This window comes from Carcharhinus amblyrhynchos, unplaced genomic scaffold, assembly GCF_965287045.1.
Source record: "Carcharhinus amblyrhynchos unplaced genomic scaffold, sCarAmb.v2.hapA scaffold_466, whole genome shotgun sequence".
NCBI classification, from domain to species: domain Eukaryota; kingdom Metazoa; phylum Chordata; class Chondrichthyes; order Carcharhiniformes; family Carcharhinidae; genus Carcharhinus; species Carcharhinus amblyrhynchos.
This window is the reverse complement of record NW_027650206.1, coordinates 121930-136011: the sequence shown is the minus strand read 5'-3', so window position 1 is coordinate 136011 and position 14082 is coordinate 121930. Positions and strand designations below refer to the sequence as shown.

At 54.0% G+C, this 14082-nt stretch overlaps 1 protein-coding gene across 1 annotated transcript in view; it reads right to left on the bottom strand.

Annotated features, from left to right (window-relative positions):
• Nucleotides 1-7566: 7566 nt before the first annotated feature.
• LOC145339442 (RING finger protein 112-like) overlaps nucleotides 7567-14082 on the bottom strand; it is a gene marked incomplete at its 5' end in the record, with an annotated part of 45613 nt that continues 39097 nt past the window's right edge. Inside the window, 2 exons of the mRNA XM_080183912.1 lie at nucleotides 7567-7680; nucleotides 13392-13522. Of these exons, the coding sequence (XP_080040038.1) occupies nucleotides 7567-7680; nucleotides 13392-13522 (245 nt within the window). The remainder of the gene's footprint in view (nucleotides 7681-13391; nucleotides 13523-14082) is intronic.

Below are 14082 nucleotides of genomic sequence, written 5' to 3'. Positions count from 1 at the left end.
GGTGTCTCTCAGTCCCCTCTCTGTCAGGGAGATATCTGTACACTGACTGGTGTCTCTCAGTCCCCTCTCTCTCTCACAGGGAGATATCTGTACACTGACTGGTGTCTCTCAGTCCCCTCTCTCTCTCTCTCAGGGAGATATCTGTACACTGACTGGTGTCTCTCAGACCCCTCTCTCTCTCTCTCAGGGAGATATCTGTACACTGACTGGTGTCTCTCAGTCCTCTCCCTCTCTGTCTCAGGGAGATATCTGTACACTGACTGGTGTCTCTCAGTCCTCTCTCTCTCTCAGGGAGATATCTGTACACTGACTGGTGTCTCTCAGTCCCCTCTCTCTCTCTCTCAGGGAGATATCTGTACACTGACTGGTGTCTCTCAGACCCCTCTCTCTCTCTCTCAGGGAGATATCTGTACACTGACTGGTGTCTCTCAGTCCTCTCTCTCTCTCTCAGGGAGATATCTGTACACTGACTGGTGTCTCTCAGTCCCCTCTCTCTCTCAGAGAGATATCTGTACACTGACTGGTGTCTCTCAGTCCTCTCTCTCTCTCTCAGGGAGATATCTGTACACTGACTGGTGTCTCTCAGTTCCCTCTCTCTCTCTCTCAGGGAGATATCTGTACACTGACTGGTGTCTCTCAGTCCCATCTCTCTGTCTCAGGGAGATATCTGTGCACTGACTGGTGTCTCTCAGTCCCATCTCTCTCTCTCAGGGAGATATCTGTACACTGGCTGGTGTCTCTCAGTCCCCTCTCTCTCTCTCTCAGGGAGATATCTGTACACTCTCTGGTGTCTCTCAGCCCCCCCTCTCTCTCTCAGAGATATATCTGAACACTGACTGGTGTCTCTCAGTCCTCTCTCTCTCTCTCAGGGAGATATCTGTACACTGACTGATGTCTCTCAGTCCCCTCTCTCTCAGGGAGATATCTGTACACTGACTGGTGTTTCTCAGTCCCCTCTCTCTCTCTCTCAGGGAGATATCTGTACTCTGAGTGGTGTCTCTCAGTCCCCTCTCTCTCTCTCTCAGGAAGATATCTGTACACTGACTGGTGTCTCTCAGTCCTCTCTCTCTCTCTCAGGGAGATATCTGTACACTGACTGGTGTCTCTCAGTCCCCTCTCTCTCAGGGAGTTATCTGTACACTGACTGGTGTCTCTCAGTCCCCTCTCTCTCTCTCAGGGAGATATCAGTACACTGACTGGTGTCTCTCAGTCCCCTCTCTCTGTCTCGCAGGGAGATATCTGTACACTGACTGGTGTCTCTCAGTCCCCTCTCTCTCTCTCAGGGAGATATCTGTACACTGACTGGTGTCTCTCAATCACCTCTCTCTCTCTCTCAGGGAGATATCTGTACACTGACTGGTGTCTCTCAGTCCCCTCTCTCTCTCTCAGAGAGATATCTGTACACTGATTGGTGTCTCTCAGTCCCCTCTCTCTCTCTCAGGAGATATCTGTACACTGACTGGTGTCTCTCAGTCCCCTCTCTCCCTCTCAGGGAGGTATCTGTCCAGTGACTGGTGTCTCTCAGTCCCCTCTCTCTCTCTCAGGGAGATATCTGTACACTGACTGGTGTCTCTCAGTCCCCACTCTCTCTCTCTCAGGGAGATATTTGTACACTGACTGGTGTCTCTCAGTCCCCCCTCTCTCTCTCTGGGAGATATCTGTACACTGTCTGGTGTCTCTCAGTCCCCTCTCTCTCTCTCAGGGAGATATCTGTGCACTGACTGGTGTCTCTCAGTCCCCTCTGTCTCTCTCAGGGAGATATCTGTACACTGACTGGTGTCTCTCAGTCCCCTCTCTCTCTCTCTCAGGGAGATATCTGTACACTGACTGGTGTCTCTCAGTCCTCTGTCTCTCTCAGGCGATATCTGTACACTGACTGGTGTCTCTCAGTCCCCTCTCTCTCTCAGGGAGATATCTGTACACTGACTGGTGTCTCTCAGTGCCCTCTCTCTCTCTCAGGGAGATATCTGTGCACTGACTGGTGTCTCTCAGTCCCCTCTCTCTCTCTCTCAGGGAGATATCTGTACACTGACTGGTGTCTCTCAGTCCCCTCTCTCTCTCTCTCAGGGAGATATCTGTACACTGACTGGTGTCTCTCAGTCCCCTCTCTCTCAGGGAGATATCTGTACACTGACTGGTGTCTCTCAGTCCCCTCTCTCTCTCTCTCAGGGAGATAGCTGTACACTGACTGGTGTCTCTCAGTCCCCTCTCTCTCCGGGAGATATCTGTACACTGACTGGTGTCTCTCAGTCCCCTCTCTCTCTCTCAGGGAGATATCTGTACACTGACTGGAGTCTCTCAGTCCCCTCTCTCTCTCTCAGGGAGATATCTGTACACTGACTGGTGTCTCTCAGTCCCCTCTCTCTCTCTCTCAGGGAGATATCTGTACACTGACTGGTGTCTCTCAGACCCCTCTCTCTCTCTCTCAGGGAGATATCTGTACACTGACTGGTGTCTCTCAGTCCTCTCCCTCTCTGTCTCAGGGAGATATCTGTACACTGACTGGTGTCTCTCAGTCCTCTCTCTCTCTCAGGGAGATATCTGTACACTGACTGGTGTCTCTCAGTCCCCTCTCTCTCTCTCTCAGGGAGATATCTGTACACTGACTGGTGTCTCTCAGACCCCTCTCTCTCTCTCTCAGGGAGATATCTGTACACTGACTGGTGTCTCTCAGTCCTCTCCCTCTCTGTCTCAGGGAGATATCTGTACACTGACTGGTGTCTCTCAGTCCTCTCTCTCTCTCAGGGAGATATCTGTACACTGACTGGTGTCTCTCAGTCCCCTCTCTCTCTCTCTCAGGGCGATATCTGTACACTGACTGGTGTCTCTCAGACCCCTCTCTCTCTCTCTCAGGGAGATATCTGTACACTGACTGGTGTCTCTCAGTCGTCTCTCTCTCTCTCAGGGAGATATCTGTACACTGACTGGTGTCTCTCAGTCCCCTCTCTCTCTCAGAGAGATATCTGTACACTGACTGGCGTCTCTCAGTCCTCTCTCTCTCTCTCAGGGAGATATCTGTGCACTGACTGGTGTCTCTCAGTCCCATCTCTCTCTCTCAGGGAGATATCTGTACACTGGCTGGTGTCTCTCAGTCCTCTCTCTCTCTCTCAGGGAGATATCTGTACACTGACTGGTGTCTCTCAGTCCCCTCTCTCTCAGGGAGTTATCTGTACACTGACTGTGTCTCTCAGTCCCCTCTCTCTCTCTCAGGGAGATATCAGTACACTGACTGGTGTCTCTCAGTCCCCTCTCTCTGTCTCTCAGGGAGATATCTGTACACTGACTGGTGTCTCTCAGTCCCCTCTCTCTCTCTCAGGGAGATATCTGTACACTGACTGGTGTCTCTCAATCACCTCTCTCTCTCTCTCAGGGAGATATCTGTACACTGACTGGTGTCTCTCAGTCCCCTCTCTCTCTCTCAGAGAGATATCTGTACACTGATTGGTGTCTCTCAGTCCCCTCTCTCTCTCTCAGGGAGATATCTGTACACTGACTGGTGTCTCTCAGTCCCCACTCTCTCTCTCTCAGGGAGATATTTGTACACTGACTGGTGTCTCTCAGTCCCCCCTCTCTCTCTCAGGGAGATATCTGTACACTGTCTGGTGTCTCTCAGTCCCCTCTCTCTCTCTCAGGGAGATATCTGTGCACTGACTGTTGTCTCTCAGTCCCCTCTGTCTCTCTCAGGGAGATATCTGTACACTGACTGGTGTCTCTCAGTCCCCTCTCTCTCTCTCTCAGGGAGATATCTGTACACTGACTGGTGTCTCTCAGTCCTCTGTCTCTCTCAGGCGATATCTGTACACTGACTGGTGTCTCTCAGTCCCCTCTCTCTCTCTCAGGGAGATATCTGTACACTGACTGGTGTCTCTCAGTCCCCTCTCTCTCAGGGAGATATCTGTACACTGACTGGTGTCTCTCAGTCCCCTCTCTCTCTCTCTCAGGGAGATAGCTGTACACTGACTGGTGTCTCTCAGTCCCCTCTCTCTCTCTCTCAGGGAGATATCTGTACACTGACTGGTGTCTCTCAGTCCCCTCTCTCTCTCTCTCAGGGAGATATCTGTACACTGACTGGTGTCTCTCAGTCCCCTCTCTCTCTCTCTCAGGGAGATATCTGTACACTGACTGGTGTCTCTCAGTCCTCTCTCTCTCTCAGGGAGATATCTGTGCACTGACTGGTGTCTCTCAGTCCCCTCTCTCTCTCTCTCAGGGAGATATCTGTACACTGACTGGTGTCTCTCAGTCCCCTCTCTCTCTCTCTCAGGGAGATATCTGTACACTGACTGGTGTCTCTCAGTCCCCTCTCTCTCAGGGAGATATCTGTACACTGACTGGTGTCTCTCAGTCCCCTCTCTCTCTCTCTCAGGGAGATAGCTGTACACTGACTGGTGTCTCTCAGTCCCCTCTCTCTCCGGGAGATATCTGTACACTGACTGGTGTCTCTCAGTCCCCTCTCTCTCTCTCAGGGTGATATCTGTACACTGACTGGTGTCTCTCAGTCCCCTCTCTCTCTCTCAGGGAGATATCTGTACACTGACTGGTGTCTCTCAGTCCCCTCTCTCTCTCTCTCAGGGAGATATCTGTACACTGACTGGTGTCTCTCAGTCCCCTCTCTCTCTCTCTCAGGGAGATATCTGTACACTGACTGGTGTCTCTCAGTCCTCTCTCTCTCTCTCAGGGAGATATCTGTACACTGACTGGTGTCTCTCAGTCCCCTCTCTCTCTCTCAGGGAGATATCTGTACACTGACTGGTGTCTCTCAGTCCCCTCTCTCTCCGGGAGATATCTGTACACTGACTGGTGTCTCTCAGTCCCCTCTCTCTCTCTCAGGGAGATATCTGTACACTGACTGGTGTCTCTCAGTCCCCTCTCTCTCTCTCAGGGAGATATCTGTACACTGACTGGTGTCTCTCAGTCCCCTCTCTCTCTCTCAGGGAGATATCTGTACACTGACTGGTGTCTCTCAGTCCCCTCTCTCTCTCTCTCAGGGAGATATCTGTTCACTGACTGGAGTCTCTCAGACCCCTCTCTCTCTCTCTCAGGGAGATATCTGTACACTGACTGGTGTCTCTCAGTCCTCTCCCTCTCTGTCTCAGGGAGATATCTGTACACTGACTGGTGTCTCTCAGTCCTCTCTCTCTCTCAGGGAGATATCTGTACAATGACTGGTGTCTCTCAGTCCTCTCCCTCTCCCTCTCAGGGAGATATCTGTACACTGACTGGTGTCTCTCAGTCCCCTCTCTCTCTCTCTCAGGGAGATATCTGTACACTGACTGGTGTCTCTCAGACGCCTCTCTCTCTCTCTCAGGGAGATATCTGTACACTGACTGGTGTTTCTCAGTCCCCTCTGTCTCTCTCTCAGGGAGATATCTGTACTCTGAGTGGTGTCTCTCAGTCCCCTCTCTCTCTCTATCAGGAAGATATCTGTACACTGACTGGTGTTTCTCAGTCCCCTCTCTCTCTCTCTCAGGGAGATATCTGTACACTGAGTGATGTCTCTCAGTCCCCTCTCTCTCAGGGAGATATCTGTACACTGACTGGTGTTTCTCAGTCCCCTCTCTCTCTCTCTCAGGGAGATATCTGTACTCTGAGTGGTGTCTCTCAGTCCCCCCTCTCTCTCTCTCAGGGAGATATCTGTACACTGACTGGTATCTCTCAGTCCCCTCTCTCTCTCTCAGGGAGATATCAGTACACTGACTGGTGTCTCTCAGTCCCCTCTCTCTCACTCAGGGAGATATCTGTACACTGACTGGTGTCTCTCAGTCCTCCCTCTCTCTCTCAGGGAGATATCTGTACACTGACTGGTGTCTCTCTGTCACCTCACTCGCTCTCAGGCAGATATCTGTACACTGACTGGTGTCTCTCAGTCCTCTCTCTCTCAGGGAGATATCTGTACACTGACTGGTGTCTCTCAGTCCCCTCTCTCTCTCTCTCAGGGAGATATCTGTACACTGACTGGTGTCTCTCAGACCCCTCTCTCTCTCTCTCAGGGAGATATCTGTACACTGACTGGTGTCTCTCAGTCCCCTCTCTCTTCTCTCAGGGAGATAGCTGTACACTGACTGGTGTCTCTCAGACCCCTCTCTCTCTCTCTCAGGGAGATATCTGTACACTGACTGGTGTCTCTCAGTCCTCTCCCTCTCTCTCTCTCTCAGGGAGATATCTGTACACTGACTGGTGTCTCTCAGTCCCCTCTCTCTCTCTCAGGGAGCTATCAGTATACTGACTGGTGTCTCTCAGTCCCCTCTCTCTCTCTCTCAGGGAGCTATCAGTACACTGACTGGTGTCTCTCAGTCCTCTCTCTCAGGGAGATATCTGTACACTGACTGGTGTCTCTCAGCCCCCCCTCTCTCTCTCAGAGAAATATCTGAACACTGACTGGTGTCTCTCAGTCCTCTCTCTCTCTCTCAGGGAGATATCTGTACACTGACTGATGTCTCTCAGTCCCCTCTCTCTCAGGGAGATATCTGTACACTGACTGGTGTCTCTCAGTCCCACTCTCTCTCTCTCAGGGAGATATCTGTACACTGTCTGGTGTCTCTCAGTCCCCTCTCTCTCTCTCAGGGAGATATCAGTACACTGACTGGTGTCTCTCAGTCCTCTCTCTCTCAGGGAGATATCTGTACACTGACTGGTGTCTCTCAGTCCCCTTACTCTCTCTCAGGGAGATATCTGTACACTGACTGGTGTCTCTCAGTCCCCTCTCTCTATCTCAGGGAGATATCTGTACACTGACTGGTGTCTCTCAGTCCCCTCTCTCTCTCTCTCAGGGAGATATCTGTACACTGACTGGTGTCTCTCAGTCCCCTCTCTCTCTGGGAGATATCTGTACACTGACTGGTGTCTCTCAGTCCTCTCTCTCTCTCAGGGAGATATCTGTACACTGACTGGTGTCTCTCAGTCCTCTCTCTCTCTCAGGGAGATATCTGTACACTGACTGGTGTCTCTCAGTCGTCTCTGTCTCTCTGGGAGATATGTGTACACTGACTGGTGTCTCTCAGTCCCCTCTCTCTCTCTCAGGGAGATATCTGTACACTGACTGGTGTCTCTCAGTCCCCTCTCTCTCTCTCTCAGGGATATATCTGTCCACTGACTGGTGTCTCTCAGTCCTCTCTCTCTCTCTCAGGGAGATATCTGTACACTGACTGGTGTCTCTCAGTCCTCTCTCTCTCTCTCAGGGAGATATCTGTACACTGACTGGTGTCTCTCAGTCCCCTCTCTCTCTCAGGGAGATATCTGTACACTGACTGGTGTCTCTCAGTCCCCTCTCTCTCTCTCAGGGATATATCTGTACACTGACTGGTGTCTCTCAGTCCCCCCTCTCTCTCTCAGGGAGATATCTGTACACTGACTGGTGTCTCTCAGTCCCCTCTCTCTCTCTCAGGGAGATATCTGTACACTGACTGGTGTCTCTCAGTCCCCTCTCTCTCTCTCAGGGATATATCTGTACACTGACTGGTGTCTCTCAGTCCCCCCTCTCTCTCTCAGGGAGATATCTGTACACTGACTGGGGTCTCTCAGTCCCCCCTCTCTCTCTCAGGGAGATATCTGTACACTGACTGGTGTCTCTCAGTCCCTGCAGTTTGTGCTGTGTTGATTTTTCTGCGATGAACACTGCCCATGACTCACCTGCAGTGGTGTTTCAATCTGCACTGAGTATTTCTCAATGGATTCGGAGAGAAGCTGTCGGCAAAAAGATGAACAGATCAGAATGAGCAGCAAATCGCATGATTCAATGAAACGTCACAGCAGTCCAAAGGATTGAAAGATTTCCTTGGAGCTTTCTCATCAGAAGCAGAGTCTCTGTCCTCTTACTGTGACCCAGTATCTCTCTCCCCTCTCACTGTGACCCAGTGTCTCTCTCCCCTCTCACTGTGACCCAGTGTCTCTCCCCTCTCACTGTGACCCTGTGTCTCTCTCCCCTCTCACTGTGACCCAGTGTCTCTCTCCCCTCTCACTGTGACCCAGTGTCTCTCTCCCCACTCACTGTGACCCAGTGACTCTCTCCCCTCTCACTGTGACCCAGTATCTCTGTCCCCTCTCACTGTGACCCAGTGTCTCTGTCCTCTCACTGTGACCCAGTGTCTCTCTCCCCTCTCACTGTGACCCAGTGTCTCTCTCCCCTCTCACTGTGACCCAGTGTCTCTCTCCCCTCTCACTGTGACCCAGTGTCTCTCTCCCCTCTCACTGTGACCCAGTGTCTCTCTCCCCACTCACTGTGACCCAGTGTCTCTCTCCCCTCTCACTGTGACCCAGTGTCTCTCTCCCCTCTCACTGTGACCCAGTGTCTCTCTCCCCTCTCACTGTGACCCAGTGTCTCTCCCCTCTCACTGTGACCCAGTGTCTCTGTCCCCTCTCACTGTGACCCAGTGTCTCTCTCCCCTCTCACTGTGACCCAGTGTCTCTCTCCCCTCTCACTGTGACCCAGTGTTTCTCTCCTCTCACTGTGACCCAGTATCTCTCTCCCCTCTCACTGTGACCCAGTGTCTCTCCCCTCTCACTGTGACCCAGTGTCTCTCTCCCCTCTCACTGTGACCCAGTGTCTCTCCCCTCTCACTGTGACCCAGTGTCTCTCTCCCCTCTCACTGCGACCCAGTGTCGCTCTCCCCTCTCACTGTGACCCAGTGTCTCTCTCCCCTCTCACTGTGACCCAGTGTCTCTCCCCTCTCACTGTGAACCAGTGTCTCTGTCCCCTCTCACTGTGACCCAGTGTCTCTCTCCCCTCTCACTGTGACCCAGTGTCTCTCTCCCCTCTCACTGTGACCCAGTGTCTCTCTCCCCTCTCACTGTGACCCAGTGTCTCTCTCCCCTCTCACTGTGACCCTGTGTCTCTCCCCTCTCACAGTGACCCTGTGTCTCTCCCCTCTCACTGTGACCCAGTGTCTCTCTCCCCTCTCACTGTGACCCAGTGTCTCTCTCCCCTCTCACTGTGACCCAGTGTCTCTCTCCCCTCTGACTGTGACCCAGTGTCTCTCTCCCCTCTGACTGTGACCCAGTGTCTCTCCCCTCTCACTGTGACCCAGTGTCTCTCTCCCCTCTCACTGTGACCCAGTGTCTCTCTCCCCTCTCACTGTGACCCAGTGTCTCTCTCCCCTCTCACTGTGACCCAGTGTCTCTCCCCTCTCACTGTGACCCAGTGTCTCTGTCCCCTCTCACTGTGACCCAGTGTCTCTGTCCCCTCTCACTGTGACCCAGTGTCTCTCTCCCCTCTCACTGTGACCCAGTGTCTCTCTCCCCTCTCACTGTGACCCACTGTCTCTCTCCCCTCTCACTGTGACCCTGTGTCTCTCCCCTCTCACTGTGACCCTGTGTCTCTCCCCTCTCACTGTGACCCAGTGTCTCTCCCCTCTCACTGTGACCCAGTGTCTCTCCCCTCTCACTGTGACCCAGTGTCTCTCTCCCCTCTCACTGTGACCCAGTGTCTCTCTCCCCTCTCACTGTGACCCAGTGTCTCTCCCCTCTCACTGTGACCCAGTGTCTCTCTCCCCTCTCACTGTGACCCAGTGTCTCTCCCCTCTCACTCTGACCCAGTGTCTCTCTCCCCTCTCACTGTGACCCAGTGTCTCTCCCCTCTCACTGTGACCCAGTGTCTCTCTCCCCTCTCACTGTGACCCAGTGTCTCTCTCCCCTCTCACTGTGACCCAGTGTCTCTCTCCCCTCTGACTGTGACCCAGTGTCTCTCTCCCCTCTGACTGTGACCCAGTGTCTCTCCCCTCTCACTGTGACCCAGTGTCTCTCTCCCCTCTCACTGTGACCCAGTGTCTCTCTCCCCTCTCACTGTGACCCAGTGTCTCTCTCCCCTCTCACTGTGACCCAGTGTCTCTCCCCTCTCACTGTGACCCAGTGTCTCTGTCCCCTCTCACTGTGACCCAGTGTCTCTGTCCCCTCTCACTGTGACCCAGTGTCTCTCTCCCCTCTCACTGTGACCCAGTGTCTCTCTCCCCTCTCACTGTGACCCACTGTCTCTCTCCCCTCTCACTGTGACCCTGTGTCTCTCCCCTCTCACTGTGACCCTGTGTCTCTCCCCTCTCACTGTGACCCAGTGTCTCTCCCCTCTCACTGTGACCCAGTGTCTCTCCCCTCTCACTGTGACCCAGTATCTCTCTCCCCTCTCACTGTGACCCAGTGTCTCTCTCCCCTCTCACTGTGACCCAGTGTCTCTCCCCTCTCACTGTGACCCAGTGTCTCTCTCCCCTCTCACTGTGACCCAGTGTCTCTCCCCTCTCACTCTGACCCAGTGTCTCTCTCCCCTCTCACTGTGACCCAGTGTCTCTCCCCTCTCACTGTGACCCAGTGTCTCTCTCCCCTCTCACTGTGACCCAGTGTCTCTCCCCCTCTGACTGTGACCCAGTGTCTCTCTCCCCTCTCACTGTGACCCAGTGTCTCTCTCCCCTCTCACTCTGACCCAGTGTCTCTCCCCTCTCACTGTGACCCAGTGTCTCTTACCTCTCACTGTGACCCAGTGTCTCTCTCCCCTCTCACTGTGACCCAGTGTCTCTCTCCCCTCTCACTGTGACCCAGTGTCTCTCTCCCCTCTCACTGTGACCCAGTGTCTCTCTCCTCTCTCACTGTGACCCAGTGTCTCTCTCCCCTCTCACTGTGACCCAGTGTCTCTCTCCCCTCTCACTGTGACCCAGTGTCTCTCTCCCCTCTCACTGTGACCCAGTGTCTCTCGCCCCTCTCACTGTGACCCAGTGTCTCTCGCCCCTCTCACTGTGACCCAGTGTCTCTCTCCCCTCTCACTGTGACCCAGTGTCTCTCTCCCCTCTCACTGTGACACAGTGTCTCTCTCCCCTCTCACTGTGACCCAGTGTCTCTCCCCTCTCACTGTGACCCAGTGTCTCTCTCCCCTCTCACTGTGACCCAGTGTCTCTGTCCCCTCTCACTGTGACCCAGTGTCTCTGTCCCCTCTCACTGTGACCCAGTGTCTCTCTCCCCTCTCACTGTGACCCAGTGTCTCTCTCCCCTCTCACTGTGACCCACTGTCTCTCTCCCCTCTCACTGTGACCCTGTGTCTCTCCCCTCTCACTGTGACCCTGTGTCTCTCCCCTCTCACTGTGACCCAGTGTCTCTCCCCTCTCACTGTGACCCAGTGTCTCTCCCCTCTCACTGTGACCCAGTGTCTCTCTCCCCTCTCACTGTGACCCAGTGTCTCTCTCCCCCCTCACTGTGACCCAGTGTCTCTCCCCTCTCACTGTGACCCAGTGTCTCTCTCCCCTCTCACTGTGACCCAGTGTCTCTCCCCTCTCACTCTGACCCAGTGTCTCTCTCCCCTCTCACTGTGACCCAGTGTCTCTCCCCTCTCACTGTGACCCAGTGTCTCTCTCCCCTCTCACTGTGACCCAGTGTCTCTCCCCCTCTGACTGTGACCCAGTGTCTCTCTCCCCTCTCACTGTGACCCAGTGTCTCTCTCCCCTCTCACACTGACCCAGTGTCTCTCCCCTCTCACTGTGACCCAGTGTCTCTTACCTCTCACTGTGACCCAGTGTCTCTCTCCCCTCTCACTGTGACCCAGTGTCTCTCTCCCCTCTCACTGTGACCCAGTGTCTCTCTCCCCTCTCACTGTGACCCAGTGTCTCTCTCCTCTCTCACTGTGACCCAGTGTCTCTCTCCCCTCTCACTGTGACCCAGTGTCTCTCTCCCCTCTCACTGTGACCCAGTGTCTCTCTCCCCTCTCACTGTGACCCAGTGTCTCTCGCCCCTCTCACTGTGACCCAGTGTCTCTCGCCCCTCTCACTGTGACCCAGTGTCTCTCTCCCCTCTCACTGTGACCCAGTGTCTCTCTCCCCTCTCACTGTGACACAGTGTCTCTCTCCCCTCTCACTGTGACCCAGTGTCTCTCCCCTCTCACTGTGACCCAGTGTCTCTCTCCCCTCTCACTGTGACCCAGTGTCTCTCTCCCCTCTCACTGTGACCCAGTGTCTCTCCCCCTCTCACTGTGACCCAGTGTCTCTCTCCCCTCTCACTGTGACCCAGTGTCTCTCTCCCCTCTCACTGTGACCCAGTGTCTCTCTCCCCTCTCACTGTGACCCAGTGTCTCTCTCCCCTCTCACTGTGACCCAGTGTCTCTCCCCTCTCACTGTGACCCAGTGTCTCTCTCCCCTCTCACTGTGACCCAGTGTCTCTCTCCCCTCTCACTGTGACCCAGTGTCTCTCTCCCCTCTCACTGTGACCCAGTATCTCTCTCCCCTCTCACTGTGACCCAGTGTCTCTCTCCCCTCTCACTGTGACCCAGTGTCTCTACCCTCTCACTGTGACCCAGTGTCTCTCTCCCCTCTCACTGTGACCCAGTGTCTCTACCCTCTCACTGTGACCCAGTGTCTCTCTCCCCTCTCACTGTGACACAGTGTCTCTCCCCTCTCACTGTGACCCAGTGTCTCTCTCCCCTCTCACTGTGACCCAGTGTCTCTCTCCCCTCTCACTGTGACCCAGTGTCTCTCTCCCCTCTCACTGTGACCCAGTGTCTCTCTCCCCTCTCACTGTGACACAGTGTCTCTCTCCCCTCTCACTGTGACCCAGTGTCTCTCCCCTCTCACTGTGACCCAGTGTCTCTCTCCCCTCTCACTGTGACACAGTGTCTCTCCCCTCTCACTGTGACCCAGTGTCTCTCTCCCCTCTCACTGTGACCCAGTGTCTCTCTCCCCTCTCACTGTGACCCAGTGTCTCTCTCCCCTCTCACTGTGACCGAGTGTCTCTCTCCCCTCTCACTGTGACACAGTGTCTCTCTCCCCTCTCACTGTGACCCAGTGTCTCTCCCCTCTCACTGTGACCCAGTGTCTCTCTCCCCTCTCACTGTGACACAGTGTCTCTCCCCTCTCACTGTGACCCAGTGTCTCTCTCCCCTCTCACTGTGACCCAGTGTCTCTCTCCCCTCTCACTGTGACCCAGAAAGACAAGGGGGGAGGCAGCAGACGCTTGGGGAACATCCACTGCCTGTACGTTCCCGCTCCGAGGCCCCCCCCACACACCATCCCGACTCTGGAACATATGTGCCGTTCCCCAGCTATCACTGGGGTCAGAATCCTCAACGTCCCTCCCTAACAGCACTGTGGGTGGACCTACATGACTGCAAGAAGATGTTTCATTCACCAGCACCTTAAGGGGCAACTAGGGATGGACAATAATTCTGGACCAGCCTGGAATGTGAAGGCAAGATGAGATAACTAAAAAGAAAGCCCATATTCACTGGACAGATACAGGAGCACACGTGAGCAACAAAAGAAGTGTGAGCTTAGTGTCAATATTGGCACTGATACACGGAAATGGAACGCAAGTGCTGAATCCAGTATCCCAAAGCAAAGGCAAATGAACAGCAAAGGAATATTCAGAGACAGAGAGTCAGACACAAACTCTCAAACTCACAAAGATAAACACACAGGAAACTAAAGAAATACCATTAGCTGATCAAACAACTGACTACAGGTCAGGGCCGATCCGGACATGTCCCTCCGTCCACTCATTGGCAGAGAATCCAAGATACAACGAAAGTAATCCACCAGGTAATGTTTGAATCGCGGTGTCATTTCTGAAGGGGAGCAGAGGGAAATTCATACACACTGTCCTTTCCCCTCTCTGTGACCGGGTGTCACAGTGCGTTAGATACACTGTCCTTTCCCCCCACTCTGGGACCGGGTGTCACAGTGCGTTAGATACACTGTCCTTTCCCCGTCTCTGGGACCGGGTGTCACAGTGCGTTAGATACACTGTCCTTTCCCCCTCTCTGGGACCGGGTGTCACAGTGCGTTAGATACACTGTCCTTTCCCCCTCTCTGGGACCGGGTATCACAGTGCGTTAGATACACTGTCCTTTCCCCCCTCTCGGACCGGGTGTCACAGTGCGTTAGATACACTGTCCTTTCCCCCACTCTGGGACCGGGTGTCACAGTGTGTTAGATACACTGTCCTTTCCCCCCTCTGGGACCGGGTGTCACAGTGCGTTAGATACACTGTCCTTTCCCCCACTCTGGGACCGGGTGTCACAGTGCGTTAGATACACTGTCCTTTCCCCCTCTGAGACCGGGTGTCACAGTGCGTTAGATACACTGTCCTTTCCCCCACTTGGGGACTGGGTGTCACAGTGCGTTA